The following is a 22708-nucleotide window of genomic DNA, read 5'->3' as shown; positions in this document are numbered from 1 at the left end:
AATTATCTGTCTTTGCAAATTTGCAAAGCCTGTGATTATGTGTCTTTTGTCAAAAAGATTGCTACATCAGTTATTTGAACCTTTCATTCTCCACCCCTATCACTATGAGCAAAACAATGTATCTGCAGTCTAAAGATTGAAACAATGGGGCTTAACTTGTTGCCAGGTATTAGCCAGTTCAGCTTTTGCAGTAAACACAAACACCATTTTATGTATGCTTTCTGTGAATAGTAGTGAATCATTCTGTCCCTTAGCAACTGTTTCAAAGAGCAGATCTCCACATATTTTTTGTAAAAGTAGATCAACATTTCTTTATTAATCAGTTCCTGGATAATTCCATGTTTATTTAGGTAGATTTTGAATTTGAGAACGTATTTACTACAGACAAGGATATTTAATTTTTGCTAATAAGGTAAGTTTGCTCAACTCTATTTACTTGATACAAAAGTAAGATCAATTGAAATTGCCTGATAAGTGGCTGTTTTGATATTTTGTTATTGTGCCATTAAGTTTGCAAGCAAAAAATGTGTCTTTTCTTGTGTCTTTCCCTTTGTATGAGTTTGTGTTAACATGCCATTTTTATAATCACTCTGATAAAATGTGCACTCATTATTGTTAATGTTTAACATGTTTTAATGTATTTTCATGATGACAATGTACAATCAATAAAGAACACAAAGATTAGTTAAAATGTACAACTGAGACCAGTATTGGGCTTTTATGTTATAGATTTGGTGTTTTTTATTTATCTAAAATATTTTACCAGAGAAGTTACATTGAAAGGAACGTTCCCATAACATTTAAAAAAAAAAAAAAAAAAAAATATGTGTGTGTGTGTGTGTGTGTGTGTGTGTGTGTGTTTAGATCATATTATACACAGAGAAGTGTTGCAAATAAACAAAAACTGTTAAGTTTATGCAAAACGTGTTATTTAGAAAATAATTGTGAAAAATGATTCTCTCTAATAACATTGGTTTAGAGTGTCAGTGTTTACAATAGATTACAAAAGAATAAACTAATACAAAATGAACACGCTTAAATTTTTCACTCTTGCCATAGAACCTCTGAAGGCAACATTCACAAAGCAATAGAGAGTGATTTAACGTTATGTTAACCTAAACTATCTCAATTTGTATCATGAAATCTTAAACAATTCAATTTAAATTCCTAGAAGCAATTCAGAATCTAAAGTTGAAAAGTTTTCATAAAAAGTGTCTTTTCAGTTTTTTCAGTAAATAAGATTGTTGTTTTAAGTAAACTACTGTACATGTCATGCTTTCTCCTGGAAACAGCCTCTAATGGCAGTTAGTAATAATTATATTAAAAAGGCACGTTCCTCCTAACAGCGCATTACCACAAAGGTCCATTAAGGCTAATGCAGCGTACACCATCCACCCCACTCCCGAGGTCGCGTCGCATCACTTCTGGTCTGGCCCGTCGCGTCACTTCCGGTTTAGCGATCGATCGCAGAATGGATCCAAACAGGAGTACTGTCGAAGCTGCTACGCCAGCGAAATGCATTGAGTGAACTAGCAGCAGTCCAGAAGTGTACCCTGAATGCCCCAGAGCCAGTTTGGATCCATTCTGCGATCGATCGCTAAACCGGAAGTGACGCGATGGGCCGGACCGGAAGGGATGCGACGCGACCTCGGGAGTGGGGAGGATGATGTACGCTGAAGCTGCGCATTGATTTTTATGTGTCTATGCACATGGTGCTCATGTAAGTGCAATAACAATTGCTTTTATTAATATATTGATAGTGAACATACAATGTTGCACTAAAGGTGTCGTTTTTTCCATCGAGGGTTTGTTCTGCTGACACCAGGGAGTTTATGTCAAGCAAGACCTCCTTTCATACTGCTGAGTCTACATCATTGCATTCATTGCTATTCACTGCTGAATTTCAACTGGGAGAGTGTGAGTTCCCAATCATGATTCCTGTATAGATTGCTTTATCTGTTTAGGCATACTACACTATTATATATTTTCTTCCCTATATATGGCGATACCTGCGCTCCCCACAAGCTTCTCCCCACCATCTAAAACAGATCGCCAGGTGAGTGGCGATAAGCCACGTAGCGGCAGGTTCTGAAACTCGTGCAATTCTAGTAGCCTCGATTAGTTTATCGGGGCTAATCACGGCTCTAGAATGGTGAGTTTCTCCCAAAATCCTCACGCCAGGTGGTATTTAACCCTTGGGGGGTGTTTAGGCCTTGTGGGGGGTTGCGAGTGGCAGTAACCCCTTCATAAGCTTTGCGGTTAATACAGCTAAGGTAATGAAAGGGTTAATCCCTCCCTCTACCACCCGGTAGACCTAAACATCCATCCTTAGGGCTACTACCTACTTCACCAATCCTTCTACCCACAATAAAAAAATATACTCAACAACCCTACTACCCACCTCCTCTACCCCAGCCCTCAGGTGGTCCCCGTGGGTGTCTGGGGGCCCTCGGGTGTTCCCTGCTGGTGTCTGGGGTCCTCGGTTTGTCCCCATGGGTGTCTGGGGGCCCTCAGGTGGTCCCCACAGTGGTCCAGTGGTCCTCAGCTGGAGTCTGGGGGTGTCTAGGGCCCTTGGGTGGCCCTGTGGGTGTCAGGGGACCCTTAGGTGGTCCCTGTGGGTGTCTGGAGGCCCTCGAGTGGTCCCCACAGGTCCCCACTGGCCTGCAGTTCCAATCTTGTAGCAAAAAAAAAAGTGCAATTCATTGAAATAAATACACCCCCCTCTCCCTCACAAACACACACAGTACAGTAATGGGCAAAATAACTATTATCCAGATATGGATAATAGCTCATTTGTCCATTCAAAATTAAACATTAGGCAGCCAACATAAATAAAGTAAATAAAACTTTCTACTTTACCCTGCCATCATGAAGGGTGTCCTTGTCAGCATACTCCAGGTCCATGTCCTCCATTGCAAGCAAGAGTACATGAAAAATACAATCTAATGGCCCCTAACCACTTAGGCTACCGCCCCGCTGCCTGTGCTGCATGCATGCCTGTCACGCTGGTGGCACATGCAGCCGAGTTCCCCAGTCTGCAGTGAGCTGCAGGGGGAATGAAAGGGGGGGGCATGATGGGGGTGTGACGGGGGTGTGTGGTCATGATATCACCCGGCAGGTTCACCCTCATTGGCTGAACCACTAGTATTGATCACAATTTTCCAGTCTGCAGGAAAAACTGGCCATGCAGCATGGCGGCCACCCCTTGCAGTGGGCCCGGCCCCATTGAGGGGTGACTCGTCACCACAGCACTCGCCATAGAGGGACTGCACCAAGCAGCGGGGACCTGGCCTTAATCCCCTTAGAGATTAATAACCGCTATAGTAAGTAAGGGGTTAACCTAACGTCCCCTGCTACCCACCCAGGAGGCATAACCACCTACCCCAGCCCCACTGTACCCACCCTGTACCCATTGATTGGCACAGTGATTTATCATACCCATTTAATATGGGCATGATAAGCCACTATAGCACTCAATGGTCAACCTAATAAAAATCATTAGTGCCAAAAATACACAATAATAAAATAAATACACAAGCACCTACACACCCCAACAATAAAATAATTAAAAAGCCTAATAGTACACATGAATAACATTTATCTATCACCAAAACAGCAAAAGAATAAAAATTATGTTGTTCCAAAACATAAGAATAAAATTAAATAAACACCTATCCAACCAATTCAAGAAATGAAAGCACTAGATAACAAATCAATTAAATAAATAAAACCACTAGCCAGCAAAACAATTAATTAATTTAAACCGCTGACCAACACTAAAATGTATTAAAAACAAGCCATCCAAATTCCAAACAATTTAATCAAAATAATAAACAGAAATTGAAAACATACTGTAACAACCAATTCAAAACAAGCATTTGCCAAAAAATGTATTGCCTCTCACTGTATTTACCTGTACCCTAAAGGGGCACAGATTAATACATTAGCAGTCAATGGGCAATAACAAACATAAAAATAAATACATACAATAAAAAAGCCTTGAAAAAGACATTTACATACATTCAATATTTATCTTACCTTTATAAGTCATCACCGTCCGAATCCTGGCATTTCAGGAAGCTCTCGACCCGCGACATCATCATCTGCAATCCTTCTCCATCCACCTTGAAGAACATCATCAGGTAAAACCTTCTTTCTTTGATCTTCTTTCCCCATCTTCATCTGTCATTTTTTTCTTCTTTTCTGTAATCTTCTTTCTTCTTTCTTTCAATCCAAAACCTCATGTTAAATCCACAAAGGATGTTGTCTCGTCGTCTTCTTGAGCTAAAATTAGATGGAACAGGCCTTATATAGGGCCTGTGACGTCACTTATAGGGTCAGATGGTACAGCCCCAATCCGATTGGATGCTGTATCCTGTGCACACCTCCTTTTTTAAGGATGTGATGTCATCTCAAACACTTTTGAGAGAGGCGATCATCACGTTGCCAGCTACTCACCCAATTTGGGAATTTTGCTATCCCAGGTAATTGAGGCTTTCAGAATACCGTGATAGCAACGCTCAAAAAACTTGCAGTGTAACTGGGCCAGCGATTTTTTTAAATGAAGGCTTATAGAATAGGCCCCTTAGTGTTATGTTATGCCTATCCTGGGTCTATCCCAGGTCTATCCTGAATATCTCGAGCCAGACCCTGAATTTTGGGTTTTGTTTAAAAAGGTCTCTTAAACCCTCTCCTCAGCAAAACTCATATTTAAGTGTCTGAATGGGAGTAACACCGCCTTTAGGTATGAGCTAATGCGATGTTATTGGCAGATAATGCAATTGTGTGCTACTGTACATATGATAACGTGATGTTAGGCTGTTTTTGCATATACAGTAATCCACTTTGTGGATACACCTCCTGGGGAAATAAGGGCCCTTACTGTTTTAGGTAGCATCACATTATGAGCGCTCAATCAACAGAGCTTTGTGGATCTAACTCCTATGTTTTCAATGAATAACATATATTGGCAATGATTCACTAAACTTTCTTTGCTTGGAGTTGAGGAGGAGCGCAGGGAAAAACGTGGTATATAGAAAAGAAGAATATATATATATAGTGCAGATGGTAAATCACTGCTAATGTTCTTTATATAGCAATAGGAATCGAACTCACAAAAATCGCTGTAAATTATTGCATGTCAGAGATCCTTCTCTCTCTGACTGGAGCCCTTTAAAACTCAGAAATCAGGATATCCCTCAGTGGATGGATGCGGTATGTAAATAAAGGAAAACCACAATAGTGCATACTGTTTGAACTACAAGTAATATATTCGTCACAAATGTTTAAGGAACGGCGAGGTGCGAGTGAAGCACTGGGAAGCAGCTCCAAACTGTACCATCCTTCTATCGGCGGTTCTCTCCACCATCCGTTTATTATATGGAAAATGTGAGTTTCCTTAAACATTTGTGACGAATATATTACTTGTAGTTCAAACAGTATGCACTATTGTGGTTTTCCTTTATTTACATACCGCATCCATCCACTGCGGGATATCCTGATTTCTGAGTTTTAAAGGGCTCCAGTCAGAGAGAGAAGGATCTCTGACATGCAATAATTTACAGCGATTTTTGTGAGTTCGATTCCTATTGCTATATAAAGAACATTAGCAGTGATTTACCATCTGCATTATATATATATTTTCTTCTTTTCTATATACCACGTTTTTTCCCTGCGCTCCTCCTCAACTCCAAGCAAAGAAAACTCCGTATCCTGGGACTTCGAACTGTCCCATCAGAGGAAGTTGAGCTGCTATTTACACATTATATTTACAATTCACTTTTTTTGGTGTAAGGTGTATTTGTGTATTATCTGTGTTTCACTAATTACACTAATTTATTTATTATCACTTGGGAAGAGCCCAGTCCACCCACTCCCCCCCCTTCCCCTTTTTGTCACAGATTCACTAAACTACCATAATGAGTTATTCTTTTCCCCCAAAATACTTACTATTTCTTTTTTTTTTCTGCTCATTAGTGGTTTTGAAAAAGAAGATATAAATGTGTACCGATATTAAATCTCACACTGGAAAGGAACAGTCTTACCTTTTTGCAAGACAAGTAAGATTTACTGCAGATCAAAATTTGGCAACTGAAAGAAGTAAACATTTTATGAAATCCAAAATCATTCCAGATCACGATATCTGGAAAAAACAGCCTCCAGACTTCAGCGTCAGCTTGTACAAGTCTTTGAGGTTGCCAAGAAAGCCAGTGGAATTAGAAGACGAGAAAAAAGATAGAAAAAACAAGAACAGAATTCAGTTCCCTAAACGTGAAAAAGAGCTACTTATGATACACGATAACCACCTTCCTGATTTGGTAAAACAAGAAGAGCCTCTCAAACTTTTAACAAGATTTAAACATGTCGGACCATTTGAAGCTCAAATAATGTATGTTAAAAGTGGCTTGTATCCAAAGGACAAATACAAAGATCCCAAACCACATGATTTTAGACAGGTAAGTTATGTAAAAATTATAGAATGATGCATACAAACGTCAAGAGACCTTTAAACATTAGGGGACTATATTTCCAATCCATGTTCCAAATGGAAAAATCTATACATGATTCAAAAACAAAGAGTGGCATTGTTAGGGTCTTGTAAAATTATGCAACTTTTAGATTTCCAATTCATACTCTAAATCTTCTGAATTATTCAAAATGATCAAAATAAGTGTTTGAAATATGAATTAGAATGAAACTACAAGATATAATAATTGCTTTTATATATATGCACACTTAAAAAAAAATAGAAGAGCAAACGGACCCAACCACATAATGTACACAGTTTCCATTCCAAATTGGGAAACAAATCAACATAAAATCAATGTTCTCAGATTAGCAGTCTCTATTATAAAGCTCACCAAGTGGAGTCTGGCCTGTGGTAAAGGTCGTCCTTGGAACTCTGCTGTCCCATACGCTTTTGCACGTCTTGGCTGGGGGATGACGTCGCATCGGGGTTGTCTGTCAGGGAACACAGGCCTCAGTTGCAAATTGTCCTAGACATTTCATGACAATTTCTTACTTCTTCCCGGGCTGCAGAGCTGATGCAGTCAGGGTTTTTAAAGCTCGATATTAACCCCACAATGTCTGTATACACTCAAGAAACAACCAATTATGCTGCCAAAATTGTAATAAAAAGCAGTAGAACTCCAGGTATTACTTTTGAAACTAATATATGCCCTACATGACATTTACCATATAAGGCATTTAAAGGAATAGACATCCTAAACAAAAAGGAAATGAGGTTTATATGATGAAAAATAATGTATAAATAATAAATTGGCAAAGTCAGTCCTACCACTTATGAAGGAGGGGCATAAACCCCATTGTGTGTACGGTCATTGAGGACCACAGAAAAAATACATATACACACACACACTTTATTTTTTTTATACAGAGAAACACTAATGTTGTTGGTTCCCTCAAAACCATGGTCTTTTTTCAATGACCATATATATGTAACGGGTATTCCCTCCCCCCCCCCAATCTCAGATATAGTGTGGGGTGCAAGAGAACATACAATGTTACCATAGGTGTGGTGCATTACCTGTTGGCTCACAGGAGGGCTGAGCTTCCGCCACGGGGAAGCTGGGGCATTTATACTTGGGGTACTCACTTACAACGATGCAGCGCCTCCACCTGCGATGGCTCCCACCAGAGGGGGAGTGGTTCCTCGCAGGACAATCACAATAATCAATACTCACACACCGTGATATATAATAACTGATGCCATTTACTTAGGAACATAAGATAACATATCATGACATGTACCAACATAACCGGTGTCCCTCTCTCGAGGAGACACTTACTGCAACGTCTCGCAGGACGCTTCCCCAACACCAGGTGATCCCACCCAGTGTCCAAAGAACCCCACCCATGACCCGCACTCTTGCAGAGAGAGGCAATGGGTGACTGCGCAGTCACTATTTATACTAAGGGCCCGTTGGTGCACTTGTGTATTAGCTAGTATCTGCCGAGCACTCCCATGCTCGGATCTCCAACTGGCTTCACAAAGGATCAGTCGTGTGATGGTTCCGTCTGATCCCACACCGGACTCCTTGCACACGGACCACCAGGGGCGATCCCAACCTGGTGAACAGTCTCTGAGGACCCCAACTTGGATCCGAACCTCTTAGCAGGAACCGCAGCGTCCGCTGTGTCCCTATCTAATCTACCCTACTGTGACAGGATCCCTAACATAGGACCTGTCCCTACAGCACTAAATGACACACGCTATACTATAGGCCGTTCCTACAGCACAGCAACCTGTAATGGCTTTGGGGGAAACTCTTAGGGGCCTATAGGGGTAGCCTATCTTATGCAGGGGTCCTTGACCCCCTGCACCCACACTACCTCCTCCCAAACTACCCAAGTCCCCTCAGCCTCACAATTACCTAACGGGTCCCAGCGCCTACAGCAGCAAGCTGTAGCTCACTGGATGCTGGCAGCCAAGGTGCTGCGCAACAAGGTGCCTGCCTGTCAGACCTCACAGCACTGACAGCCGTGACTCTGACAAGGCAGCACTACACTAAGGGCAGCGTCCCTATATTGGGCCTCCCTCAGCACTTACCCACTAACCTAGTGGGGAGTTGGGGCCTACCTGGGGTGTGGGTACCTATATGGATGCAGGAGCCGCACTCGCTCCCCGCATCCTTCCTTCCCTCACAGCTCCCTGACACCAACTTGCAAACCTGAGTGACAGGGTCCCTTAACCTAGGGAAGTCCCTGGCAACACTCACTATTTTGGGGTACTTAGCTACCTCGGGCCCTGGGAGTGCTGGCCTAGTACAGGGAGTCCCTGACTCCCGTACCCTACCTCCTTCCCTGGGCTGCTCCTGTCTCTGACTGCCTAACGTGGGCTCAGCGCGCAAAATGTATCTCTTTACCTTCTGAGACTTCCTAAGCCCTATTGGTTCCCTGGCATCACGTGGGGCGCACAGAGGCTCCTGGGATCTGTAGTCCCTGCTCAGAGCCTTCCCTGAATGGCTAGGGCTTTGCGAGCTTTTTCCTCCCTCTCCTGCGCCTGCGCAAGCTGTCTGGGGCTGCCTCAACCTTTCCTGGGCTGTTCTCTCCCTCGCGCTAATTATCCCTGGCTCTCGGGCATTCCTTGCGCATGCGCGACCACTGCGCATGCACGAGTATCCGGGCAATGGCCGGGAGCGCCTGGAGCCCTGTGACGCGTGTGCGGCCTTGGCAACCGGCCGCACGCGTCCCCGGCAACCCCCGAGCTGGGACCTGACCGCCCTCACCCCTGCGATCAGCGCGCGGGGCCGCCCTGGGACTCGGCAGTACCCGCGATCGCGCTCAAGGTGAGGGGGGTGCTGACACCTAAGGGAGACCTGGCTACATATAGATAATGGTTAGAATTGTAATTATGACTATTAGAAACCAAAGTTCAGTGATTGTTCAAGATGGCCTTGTTCCTTTTTTTGTCTGCAAGAAGTTTTACCAAACCAAGCGCTTAGATCAAATTATTTTCCTCTAATAGAAAAATCACGTGATATATATAAGTGAATATAAATCCAAAATATGGATAGTGAATAATTATGATTAATATAATTCAGTGATAAAAAATAAAGAGATGATACTTTGCAGCTGAAACCCTTTGCGGATTGGATCCCCCATCCTACACTGCTGAAACGCATAGAGTGTCATTTTGTTTCAGCGGTGTAGGATGGAGGACGCTACGTGACCTACACACCTGCCCGAAATCAAGCAGGAAATCCTATCCGGAAGTGCGGGACGGGAGTGAGCAACGCGGACCAAGCAGAGTGAGGCAGAGAGAACGCCCAGAGATCCTGACCGGTTGCAGCTCCATTCATTGTTCTTAATGCGTTTTTAGCAGTGAAACCATGTGAGTGTATTTCTACTTTGCGTAATAGATAAATCAATACAAGTACACACTATGTTGGATTTATTTTATCAAGGAAGGTGACCAGACCCCGGGGTTTAAACACACTCTGAGACAGAAGACACAAAGACATCAGATTACCAAATATAATTTGCACACGCTTTTAAAGAAATTGGAATTCGTGAGTACCCATTTCACAGAACCCAAGGCTCACATCACATTCATTGTTTGCAATATTTTGCACTATATTTTGTATGTTTTTTTGTAATTTGCATACACCTGCTCTCCATATTCCTTTTTTTGTCTGCATGCATGCTAAAAGTAACTTTTTAATCTACTGTCAATGTATGGATAAAATCACGCAAGTAAGTTTGATTGAAAAAAAGGTTCCCGTACCTGCAGTTGCTTCTCTTACCTCCGTGTCACATCTCGCAGAGCGATCTTTACCATGGTCCCTCTAATCATACAGTCTTGTACGGATTAGAAGTCCCTATTCATGAATCTGATTCCTATTTTATTTGCATGGTACATTATAAAAATAAGTTAATGGTATGATTGGGATATGGGGTACTGAACTCTTCAGTACTTGCTCTGACTGTATCATAGTTTGCTGCATGTACTATGTATTCCTGTGCTCAACTGTGGAACACAATAAGGACATACATACTAAGAGGTGCTATTTCAAAAAACACGAATGAAGTGCCATGAAGACAACTTATGGTCCATTTACAGCAGCAGTCTGCATTGCTCAACAATTTTTTTAGGGTATTTATTTTATTTGTGAGCAGGGGAATGGAGGGGGAAGAGGATATACTCTGGCAATATTCAATAAAGAATTGGGTGCTGGGGCTAATAATAAGCATAAACCAAACCCTATAAGAGAATAGGGAAATTAATTTTATTTACCTAAACCCCGGAGTCCCTTGGAGAAGTGCTCCAGTCCCCCGGTTCCAGAGTTATAAGCAGTTTTGTCCACCAGTAAGAATACTTGCCCAGTAGAAGCAAAATTACCATGAGGTTAGGTTCGCTCCTTGAGCCAACAAAGTTGCAACAACAGCCAATTTTAACCTCCAACCAGATATTGCTTACAAGCTAGGAGCATCACGAGTGAGCTCCACAGGACCCCTTGGTTCTTCCAAGGTAAAAAGAACTTTAAAAATAAACATTTTGACGAGGATTGCGACTTAAGGGCCAATATTTATCAAGAGGTGCTAGTAGATGATACACCTTCCATGGCCAAAAAAACACATTATGGTCATTCAATGCTCGGAGTTGAAACACAGCACAGTGGAAGGTGCTGGTGAGCAATCAGAGCTTCCAGATATGCCTTTATTTTAATCTCAAGGAAGATGTTATTTAGTAGAACAGACAGGGCATTTAAGCATTAAACTTGGGCTAATAAAACTAGCCTAAAACTATAGTTTTATTCAAAGGTTAATAATAGTTAGAGTTATAATATTAGTGCAACCAGGTAAGAATCTCATTAAGTTCTGGCCTTTATATCTATATTATGTGGGCCTTATTTTCCTGTGCAACACGTCAGCAATATAACATCTGTCTACAAAACTTGTGGCAAACTCAAATAAAAATATAGAAACTACTAAGCTGTGAAAATCTGCCATGTTACTAGGGGAATCAACATTTAAATTAATTGTCAAAGAAATTACTAGCTGAATTAATGAAAGGTTGCTGGAAATATAATTGGAAGGCTAAAGCCTGGGGAGTAGCAATTTAACCCTGCCTAGCTGCAGCATGCTGTTTAGTTGATCTCACCTGAGCTTTGCCTTTAAATATCAAGCATTTCAGAATGCAACCCCACACTAGGATGCTTTTCAGCACAGCTCTGGATTATTTATGCATCTCCCTCTAGTCTAGTTTTTAGTTGACTGTTTTGACTTAAACTTCCTTGGATCAGCATACTGCCTGCCGCCCTCCTCCCGGCTGCCGGGCGTGGTTCATGCATCCTCCTTTGCTAGCTGTAGAAATCAGAATCCATCACCCTTTTCAAATTACCCTCTCATACTGCAAGAATGTACCTCTAACCGTCCACCCTTACTCATTCTACTTTACTTAAGAGATAGTTCCTAATTCAATAAATCTTTACAAATCTTTATCATCATTACCGATTCGCTACTTACATACATGCGTGTAGGAGGACGTGCGCAGAGGTATGCAATGGAGACTTTTTAAGGTGAAATTAAATAAGGCTTTTATTGTGCCTGTTTCTTTAACATAAGAAAATCATCCAAACATATGCAAATAAGGGGTCAAACAAAGCTTCTGTTCCACTTGGGAGTATTTCTAGTGAAACCTATGCAGTCCACAACTCCCTTTAGATTAGCATGTCTCCCAGCCCCAAACATATATCTTGATATGTGCAGATATACAAAAAGTCTTATAAAGGAAAGTCGTATCTGTTTCTTGTAGGGGAAGGCTTCTTTGTTCTTCTGGTGTCCACACCTTTGGGCAATAAGGCAACGTCAGGATCCAGGTTTAGAAGTACTTTCCCCTGTGTCTTGCTGGCAGCCTCTTCTGGTAGGCTCAAGATGTCTGTCCCTATAGTCAGTCCCACAACTTGTGAGACTCAGGAACAATCTCTCTTCCTGTCTTCAAAGGCGGGCTTTTCTAACAAACCTAATAAGCCAGGTGGTGTTGGTTAATTGACTACCAGCAGTTAACCACCACACTGCTGGATTAAAGGCACATTTCCTGAACAGGGATAACTCCCCTGTTACAACGCTCAACAAATACATCAAAGTAAACTGACATTCTGAAAATGTTTCTTTTTTGGTTACAGTATGAAACTGGTATACCTGATTTTGTTACAAGCTATTTCCGGGACCCTTTCAATATTACATTCAATTCGCAGAGTTTAAATTTTGGTAAGTATATTGACAGGTTAATCTGTATAATGAGAATATCACTATACTTGTGAATGCTGAGTATGTGGTCATGATTTAAAAAAAATTGTATATGTCTGATATCTTTAAAAAAAAAAATGGTATATATATAAATTACAGCCAGGTAAACACCTTAAAGAGAAGGGGGCATATGCTATAATCCTAGTAGTCGCAATTAGGTTATCGAGGCCTATCGCAGCTCTACAATGGTGAGTTTCTCCCAAAATCCTCACACCAGGAAAAGTTGGTGTGAGGCTGGTGAGAAGCTACTGAGAAGCAGCGATAAAGGACTTAGAAAAAAAATATGCTTTTTTCCTGCATCGGATTGATGCACCGGAGACCCCCGGCATGAATTCTATGCAATAAAAATGCATTTACAGGCAACTTCATCGCTAAGGCAATGAAGGGGTTAACTCCTCCCACTACCCACCAAGGGCCAAATACCTCCATCACTCACCCCCGCTATCTACAATTAACACTAATACCCACCACCTCTACCCCCACATGATTGATAGCAGCGGCCACGGGTGTCCTCAGGTGGTCCCCGTGGGTGTTCAGGCATCCTCGGGTGGTCCCCACAGGTGTCTGGGGGCCCTCGGGTTGTCCCCGGGGGTGTCAAAGGGTCCTCAGGTGGTCCCAATGGGTGTCTGGGTGTCCTCACGTAGTCCTCGCGGGAGTCTGGGGGCCCTCGAGTGGTCCATGCCAGTGTCAGTTAGTATCTGGGGGCCCTTGGGTGGTCTTGTGGGTACCCGCTGGCATGCGGTACCAATCCTGTGGCCAAAAAAATGTACAATACATTGAAATAAAACACCCCTCCCCCCACCAACACATACAGTACAGTAATGGGGTAACATTTTTGAAATTTTGCTATCACAGGTAATTGAGGCTTTCTGAATACCGTGATAGCAACGCTCAAAAAACAGGCAGCAATTTTTTTAATGAAGGCTTATAGAATAGGCCCCATAGTTGCTGAAGTGCTGAATGTGAATTTTTAAAGTTAGATGAGTTAATGGCAGGGATGTTTAATGGGTTAAATCCTGATTGCTTGTCATCCGAAAAATGATCTAAAAAAAATAATACTTTATGTCCAAGAAATATATATATATATTTTTAAATTTCACAACATGGACAGCAGTGTACATGGGAGCAGATGGATGTCCATCGCAACTAACCAGGAGTAACCTCCCACCGTGCCGATAAAATACATGGGGGTATCGAGCCACAACCAGGGGCCGCGATTAACACTTGTGGGTAGAAATGTACCAGGAATGGATCTAGGGGTGAGGAAGGGTCTAAAAGTGTAGCGGGTCCAGAAATTAAGAGGCAGTGAGGGAGTCGCAGTTCCAGGCAGGTATCAGGCAAATGGGAGGTAAGACAAAGGAGTGAATCACTTCCTGGTTTATATAGTGCTGAAAACCAGGAAGGGACTGAGCTGGACAATCAGTGCTAAAATCTGGAGAACCTGAGCTGCCAAAAGATATTACTCCTTGGAAACCAGACAAGATGTTTTGTGGAGTAGCAGTTGGGATATGACCATATTCCCTCATCTGGAAGGGCCATGTCCTGGGTGGAGTGTAGTGGGGCCCAGCCTTTGTAGCATGCTGGGCATGGAACATACAAATCAATCTTGGTGCCTGTACGTTAGTGAAAGGTTCCAATTACCATTTTTTGGGACTGTACCCTTTCCAGTCCATCAAATAATCCAGTCGCCTTTGGAGGACCTGAAAGTGTGTTACTTTATACTCCCTGGAACCATCCTATGTTACCACAGGTGGTTCTTCTTTGGGAATATGGGCAGGATTGGCTGTCTTAAGTATAGAGACATGGTACACAAAATGAACTCTCCAATTAAGGGGCAATCCTAATTCCACCACAGCGGAGTTAAAGATCTGGACAATAGGGAAAGGACCCACAATTCTGGGCTTGATTTTAGGGTAATAGCCCACAATCCATAGATGTGTGGTGGAAATGCAGACTCGATTTTGCACTGCGTACTGGGATGCGGGTCTCCGTTTTGATTAGCATAACATTTGCAGGTTCGCTATGAGAGTAATGGCTTCTGAACAACTCTATTATGAACCCGTATTAGTGGGCGTGCCATGTCCTGTGTAATGCATACATCCTTAGTTGTATCCAGAGTTGAGAGAGAAACAGAGAGCATTTTGGGATGCCTTCCAGTGATGCAAAAGAATGTCGTAACACCGGTGAAGGTGTGGACATGTATTTTAAGGGAATTATGCCAAATGTTGGAGTTCCACCCAATTATCCTGAGTGTAGTTAATATAGCCATGGAATTAATGTTCAATGATTTGATTCGCCAACTCGGTTTGACAATCAGTATATGGATGAAACGCAGAGTAGAAACGGAGTTGGCTCACAAAACGAAGTAAGTGCCTTCCACAATTGAGCTGTGAATTGAGGACCTCTATCCGGGACAATGTTAATCAGTAATCCATGAAGACAATACATTTGATGTGTGTATCTATATGTATATGTATAAAAAGAAAAAAGACTGTGCCCCCTAGGTTCTATCTTAACTGCAGGAATATATCATAAACCGTTGAAAACCCATAGTTAGATAAATAAGATTTTAAATCAATATGATGTGAAGCTGTAAAGATACTTGCAAATACATAAACAAAATATATATAAATCTAAATTAAACATATAACCAATATTGATAAACAACCTCCAGATGAATCTACAAAAACGAGAAGAAAGAAAGCGCCCGATCCTAGTGCGATATGAAAAAATACACAATTTTAATAATCCCAGTAAAAAAGGTCCAACAAATTAACACTCACAAACGACAAAGATATATAAGCATGTAATGAGTTAATACTCATTCACCAAACGCCGGACATCACCACTCCACTTGCACGCCTCACTTCCACGTGTATTTTCGGCACCTCTGAGCCACCGTCCAGCAGGGGCCTCCGAGATTGCGCAACTCCTCCAGATATCACCCGGAAGTGAACCGAGTCACCAGCAGCTCTGGATATGAGGAATGGATAGTATGACCTTAAGACAGGTCGTCAATGCGTGGCGGCATAAACAGAGTCTCTAGCAAAAATACTTTTGTTTGTTATGGGAAGTACTATAGAATGTTTTCCTCATTGCATTGGGACAAAATGCCCCCTAGAGCGGTGTTAGAGGCATCAGTTTTGAGAATAAAAGTTGAAGGGGTTTTTGGTTGTGCTAATACAGGATATTCACAAAACTTCACTTTTAGTGTTGAAACATGGACTCCGGGTTTTCTTCTAAAAACATTGGTATAAAGTGGATCCTGGGGTATTGAAGATCCATATAGATTCCTGATGCTTCAGAATCGACCAGTACTTCCAAAGCTAACCGATCTTGTGATCCCACAAAAACTATAGCTAACAAAAAGAGTGTTCATGGATCCACTGACGGTGTTGATTTCTATGGGACTAACACTCGGAAGTGCACTCCTACCTATCTACGAATTAGCTAATTTCCCATCTTTAGACCTCAGCATTGTCTTACAATATACAGTAATTGCATTTTGCCGCAATAAATGCATTGGTTTTCAATTTGTCTTAGTTTTTTCTATTCTGAGGATAACCCAGATTCAAGTGCTGGGAGCCATTTCTTCCTTCATTATATCGGTGGAGGGTCAGGGTCCCTCCTTGTTCCCGTTTTACCATCTATGACTTATTATTCATTTTCAAGCTGCATATAACTGCCCATAGTTATTAGTCATAGTTCTGGTTGTTTTGGGGGGCTTTGAGCGTCCAGTCTCTAGAATTCATCCCTTCATTCACTCAATCGATCTAGGTGAATGGTCAAATCAACCAAATTGGATACAGTGGCAGGAGTGGACAACACCTGGGCAAGGGCATCTTTAAGTTCCTCACTTAACCCATATTGGAAAACTGCTATCAGTGAATTCTTCCGACCAATTTACTTCAGCCATACGTTGTTTAAAGTGGGGCACATAAGTGAGCAAATCCTAATTTCCTTGACGTATGGTTAACATTTTTATGGTTTGAGTAGCATTTCGTCTTTCAAACATTTGTCTAAATTCTGGCATGAACTGGGTTATCCCCATCCAGCAGCGGACTCGAATTACCACTTAGATTCTAAATGACAAAAATCACTTTAGGCTGGTACAGTACATTGGAAATGTGTTGGCTTCCTCAAAAACTGTAATCAACACGTGGAAAGCAAGGAATTGTTTAGGTTCTATATAAAATCATTTCTGGAATGGTAAGTTATACCCCACGTTCTGTGCGAGTTGTCAGGTGCATTCCCTGCAGCATTGTTCTTGGGTGGTGTGGGCTGGGCTGTGGATTGAGCCAATGACTAATCAAGTTGGAGCTGTAGAGTACTGATGCAAGCTAAAAGCAATGTATTATCTTTGCTCATAGCCACAACTTCAGCCTTTATGTATTTAAGGCTTGCTCTGGTGTGATAAATTGCTGCTGCAAGCTGTGACAACACAGACAGCAGAGTACATAGGAGCCTCAGATGGATACCCACCACAACTAACCAGGAGTAAACCACCCCCCTCCAATAACACACAAAGGAGTTAGTGAGCCACACCCAGGGCACGATGGAACCTTGCAGAGAGAACAGTATTAGTGTCACAGTTGTGCTCGCCACAAACCAGGGTCGGACCGCGTGGCTGAGGTGGGGTTATACAAGCACCGACCTTAGACTGTGCAGGCTGATCCGGAATGCGAAATCCATAGTCAAATGAGCCAGAGTCGGGACTGGAGAGAGCAGCGTAGTCAGTGGACGAGCCAGGGTCAGGATTGGAGACATCAGGGTAAACATAGTCCAAGCAGGGAGTCGACAACAGAAAATCAAGCAGGTCTTCCTGCTTCAGCGTAATTGCTGCAGGTCGGGAACGGGGTTTGTGCGCGTGGCATCCACGGCCCATGGCGCCGGTCTCAGGAAGGAGGAGGCTGACTGGAGTGGGCACACCGCCAGGCAGCACTGGTAAACCAATGCTTCAGCGCAGGAGTCTAGAACGGCCCTCTGCAAGAAGAGGGAGCAGCAGACCTCAGGACTCTGAAGGCAGGCCTCTGCTATCGGAAAGGCAGCAGGCCACTGGGAACGTGGGGCTGACGGATATGCTGGGAAACCAACGCTTCAGCACAGGAACCAGGAACTAGGAACATGAACTAGAAACATGAACTAGGAACATGAACTAGGAACATGGAAACAGCAACAAGGCGGCCAAACAGGTAGCTGTGGCAAACACAGTGAACATCCAAAAAGGATTATGCTCGGCAGAGAGGGATTGTGGGAATACAGTATTTAAAGGCCAGCGGGCCAATCTCCGGAGGAGGGTATGAGGGCACTGCTCCAATGACTGAGTACAAGGCGAGGTTGCAGTGATAGCCCACACAGGTGCTGTTGGTTGCAAAGAGGGAATTAGTGAGAACAACAGCACTCTGCAAGGATATGAAAAAAGCCAGGAGTGGATTCCTGACAATTAGGAAAAATGGATCCAGGGGCGAGGAAGGGTCCAGAAATGTAGAGGAAGTGAGGCAGGTGGCAGGCAAATTGGAGGTCAGACAGACACAGTATAACAGGAAATCCTGCAGAGAGAGAAGGGCCAGAATAGTAAGGGGACAAGTCCAGCAGAGAATAAGTGAGCCAAGCAGGTAGCAACAAAATAACAGGAAGTAACATGTTGCAGCAGCAAGGGAGTGAACCACCTCCTGATTTATATATTGCTGAAAACTGAAAACCAGGAAGTGACTGAGCTGGACAGTCAGTTTTAAAACCTGGAAAACCAGAGCTGCAAAAAGATATTACTCTTTGGAAACCAGGCGAGATCTTCTCCGGGTAGTAGTCGAGATATGCCATAAAATGGACACGAAGCAAAAAGTGACACACTGAGTACTCATTTGCATGTCATTACCCAGAATCCATGGCGGCAGGGGAAGCATTGTATGGTATTAGATAATGGGGAAAGGCAGGGTTGCAGACCTGTCAGAAACATGCGAATGTACCCACATGTGGTATTTTTATTTGCTGTATTTTGTTTAAACTGACATTGTGGAGATGTTTATGCTATTTAACCTTGCCTTTGTGTGTCTTAGGCGCTCGTGACATACCCTCATTTTCCCCATTTTGTCTTGTAACTAGAGATGGTTGAATTTATTGTCAAGTTTGTATTTGCATTGTTTTCACCTTTTACAAATTTTGTGAATTATCCAAAAATGTGAAAATTGCTGATGAATTTAGCAACTTCACAGCTAAAAAGTTCTAATTTTCAAAAATAGATTCTCTGCCTAAAATAAACAATTTTGCTAGAAATGTTTGATCGAACTTTTTGCATTTTGTAAAACAAATGTCGATGTATACTGTGACAGTCACTGACTCAGTAGGCTGGAACAGTGAATTGAGAGACGCTGCAGCCAGTCCACAGAGCGTTAATCTCCTCAGAGAAAGAGCAGCAGCTGAAAACTGATTAATATGGGGCTGGGGATGCCACAATACCCATATCAACTTGACAAGGTGGTGGGGTGGAAATATTGGCAAATACATAAAGGATTGAGAAGTATTGTATCCATTCTGCCTATAAACTGACAAAACAACCTTCACTTTAATCTTTCACAAATTCATGAATCACAAACAAATACTGAAACTTTTGAAAAGGGGATGAGAAAGATTGGCAGATCTTTAGTCGTACAGCTTTGTTTGACATGGACAGAAACATCCTTTATATTTGAGGCTATTTTAACCTTTTTAGTCTAGATGCAGTTGTGCAAGAAGTACTGAAACAGTAGACACCATTTTAACATTGACTAACATAATGTATTTTTAACCCAAGTGCCTTGCTTAATCACGGATGACAGAATAGAAGAGGAGGAATATTCCTCTTCTGTTCCACATCATTCCAGATCAAGTTCAGCGCTCTGGAGGAGAGCAGAACGAAATCTCCCCTAGAAAATGAACAAATAGAATATGATGTAGCTACTATGTCATGGTGCCCCTTTAAGTGCCCGAACCTATGGATGCAGTAGCATAAATCCATAAAGTTACAGTACATTAACATCCAGAAAAGAAACAACAATCTAAAAAGACAAAGTCCATAGGGTTAGAGCCACCCAGCGTGTTAACCTCTCCATTATTGTAAAGTTGTTTACTCCCAAGATAGAAATAAAAAATCTCTTATTTGAAGAAGCAAAAACAGAATAAGCAATAAAGCCAAGATCTAGAAAATATATACATTTCTGACCAAACTCACGAGACACAGAACCACAATAAGCCAATCACAAGGGCCCAATTCCAAATACTATTGGAATAAACTATTCTATAAAAGGAGAAATTACTATTAATAATAGACAAACCCCCATTAGGGTCAGTTATATATAAAGATGTAAAGGGATCCACTCTAGGGCTGCCAACTCTTAATAGATACTTCAAAACATAATTGCCTTGTTCTAAGTCACTATAGCCAGCAGACAATAGTGTTGATTACTCGCTCTTTACAAGCTTATTAGGCCCTACTTTGTCAGGCACTACACTTTGTTGTGGTAACTGTGTGCACATTTGCATGTTATTACACAAAATATTTGTCTGTAACTTAAATAGTGTGAAAATTTGACAATTAAGTGAATAAAGCAGGTTTGGGGACTTATAAAAAACGTAAACAGACTAATGGGCATTCTATATTTTATTATTGCCATTTGTGGTAAATTTTGACAAAAAATTGGCACAATTATTTAGCAAAAACGTCCCATTTTTGTAAAAAAAATAAAAATAAACTTTAGCAAAGCACATTTGAAAAAATGCGCACATCTCTAGTTCCAGTCATACATATTAAGGTTAGGATACAGTAGGTGAAAAAAGTAATACAATCGCTCAACTGTGCTAGGGACAGCAAAACAAGAAATGAGTGCATCTGTTTAGCATCTATTTAGGTTTGTACAGAATTAGATTGTCTTTATTATTAAATAGTAGCGATGAAATGTCCGTGAAGCGCAATATATGTAAAAAAGAATAAAATACAATGGTGATAGTGCAATATTGTTAAGGTGAAATGGATAATCTCAAATACAGATGACACTGCTCTCAATATATACTCACAAACGTGTGAGGTTATTCAGGCACATAAAGGTATCTTTTAAGGTATTGTTGTTAGTCCTTCAGTCATCAGGAGATACAGCAGTCAATGCAGCCCCATACAGATGTACTCCCAGAGCGTCACGTCTATCCCTGAGACGGCCGGAACCCCAGGAAGTGGACGCGGCGGATGACATCACTTCCGGTGTTTGGAACGCACCGGTGGAACGCACGCCACGAGAGAGGGGGAGCTGAAACACCATTCACCCGGCCGGAGAGATCCATTGAGATCTAAATGCTTATCCTTGTTTGAAACCATGTGAGTGTAAACTTGTTTGACTTACCTTCATAAATGATACATACAGTCTGCACTATGTCCAGTCGTATCTTTGATTAAGGTCCCTGGGAGTACATCTGTATGGGGCTGCATTGACTGCTGTATCTCCTGATGACTGAAGGACTAACAACAATACCTTTAAAGATACCTTTATGTGCCTGAATAACCTCACACGTTTGTGAGTATATATTGAGAGCAGTGTCATCTGTATTTCAGATTATCCATTTCACCTTAACAATATTGCACTATCACCATTGTATTTTATTCTTTTTTACATATATTGCGCTTCCCGGACATTTCATCGCTACTATTCTACATGAGGATTGACTGAGCAAACCTCAACTGGGTCACAGCTGCATCGTATATTTGTATAAGTATCACTGTACTATTTATAATATTATTATTGGTTATATCTGATTACTTAGAGCGCCACATTTTGATAAGTTTCCTTTGTATGCACTTTATTATTAAATGTCTTATCACATGCTATTCCTGTGATGTATTTTTTCAGTTCATAGACTTGAACCTCTAGAAGAGAAGTGGAAGAACACTAATAATAATAATAATAAAAGCCTTATGACATTTAAACCTCCTGGGCTTAAATGGGATAGAACTCTTATTCTACATAAGAGTCCATGGCCACCGAAGTCTGGATCTTTTACAGTAAGTATATTTTAAATATTCATTGCATTTTTATATTACATGTAGCTTTACACACTTTTCTGAATTATATGAAAGCAGGGTTAAATAATTAACTTTAAAAGTCATGGTCTGGAAGTAAACGAGGTTTGGTGGAGTAAGGTGCTCAAATGTACTATATATAGGAAGGAGGGGAGCACACTCTGGATATCAATGCATTGATTAGTGTATATACTGGGCATAAAGCAATGGGGCACTAGATACCCTGAAGGTTGGGGTAGGTTGTCCAGAAACAGCCTCCCCTACCTCATTGGGTTGGCCCTGAGTACTCACAGTATTCACTCAGCAACCAGAGTCTCCCCTCCACCGCGTGCTGCTGAAGAGAGATGAAGTTCAGCAAATAGAAGAGAATGCAGCGCACCACGATCCAAAAAGAAGAACAGGTCTGGCCAAAAAATATTCTTTATTGAAGAGTCATAAAAACAAGGGATGCAGCCCTTCTACGCGTTTCGTGTCTAGCACTTTATCAAGAAATCTTGATAGACACGAAACGCGTAGAAGGGCTGCATCCCTTGTTTTTATGACTCTTCAATAAAGAATATTTTTTGGCCAGACCTGTTCTTCTTTTTGGATCGTGGTGCGCTGCATTCTCTTCTATTTGATGGTCTGGAAGTACCTAGTTTTGGTTCCAGTATTAAAAATGTGTCAAATTGCGCAAGTCTTTTTATGCCTTTGCACCTCAGGCACAAGATATTAATATTACTAATCTATACAGTACATGGAAACATCTTTATACTTCCTAAATTCTGTTTGCAGCGCTGAATTCTCTCAGATGTGCAATAAATAATATATCAATTGCGATTAGTTTGTGTGTGTATATATATATATATATATATATATATATATATATATATATATATATATATATATATATAT

The 22708-nt window shown here is 41.7% G+C and overlaps 1 protein-coding gene across 3 annotated transcripts in view; it reads left to right on the top strand.

Annotated features, from left to right (window-relative positions):
• Nucleotides 1-206: 206 nt before the first annotated feature.
• C2H7orf78 (chromosome 2 C7orf78 homolog) overlaps nucleotides 207-22708 on the top strand; it is a 33868-nt gene continuing 11366 nt past the window's right edge. For 2 of the 3 annotated variants that reach the window (XM_075589129.1, XM_075589127.1), the window contains exons 1-4: nucleotides 207-412; nucleotides 5977-6455; nucleotides 12648-12732; nucleotides 21645-21796. In XM_075589129.1, the coding sequence (XP_075445244.1) occupies nucleotides 6000-6455; nucleotides 12648-12732; nucleotides 21645-21796 (693 nt within the window). In that variant the 5' untranslated portion in view covers nucleotides 207-412; nucleotides 5977-5999. Of the gene's footprint in view, nucleotides 413-4047; nucleotides 4143-5976; nucleotides 6456-12647; nucleotides 12733-21644; nucleotides 21797-22708 lie in introns of all 3 variants that reach the window. The other variant, XM_075589128.1, reaches the window with a different exon arrangement.

Source organism: Ascaphus truei, chromosome 2 (genome assembly GCF_040206685.1).
Source record: "Ascaphus truei isolate aAscTru1 chromosome 2, aAscTru1.hap1, whole genome shotgun sequence".
Classification (NCBI taxonomy): domain Eukaryota; kingdom Metazoa; phylum Chordata; class Amphibia; order Anura; family Ascaphidae; genus Ascaphus; species Ascaphus truei.
The sequence above is the reverse complement of the archived record's forward strand: the minus strand, read 5'-3'. Positions and strand labels throughout refer to the sequence as shown.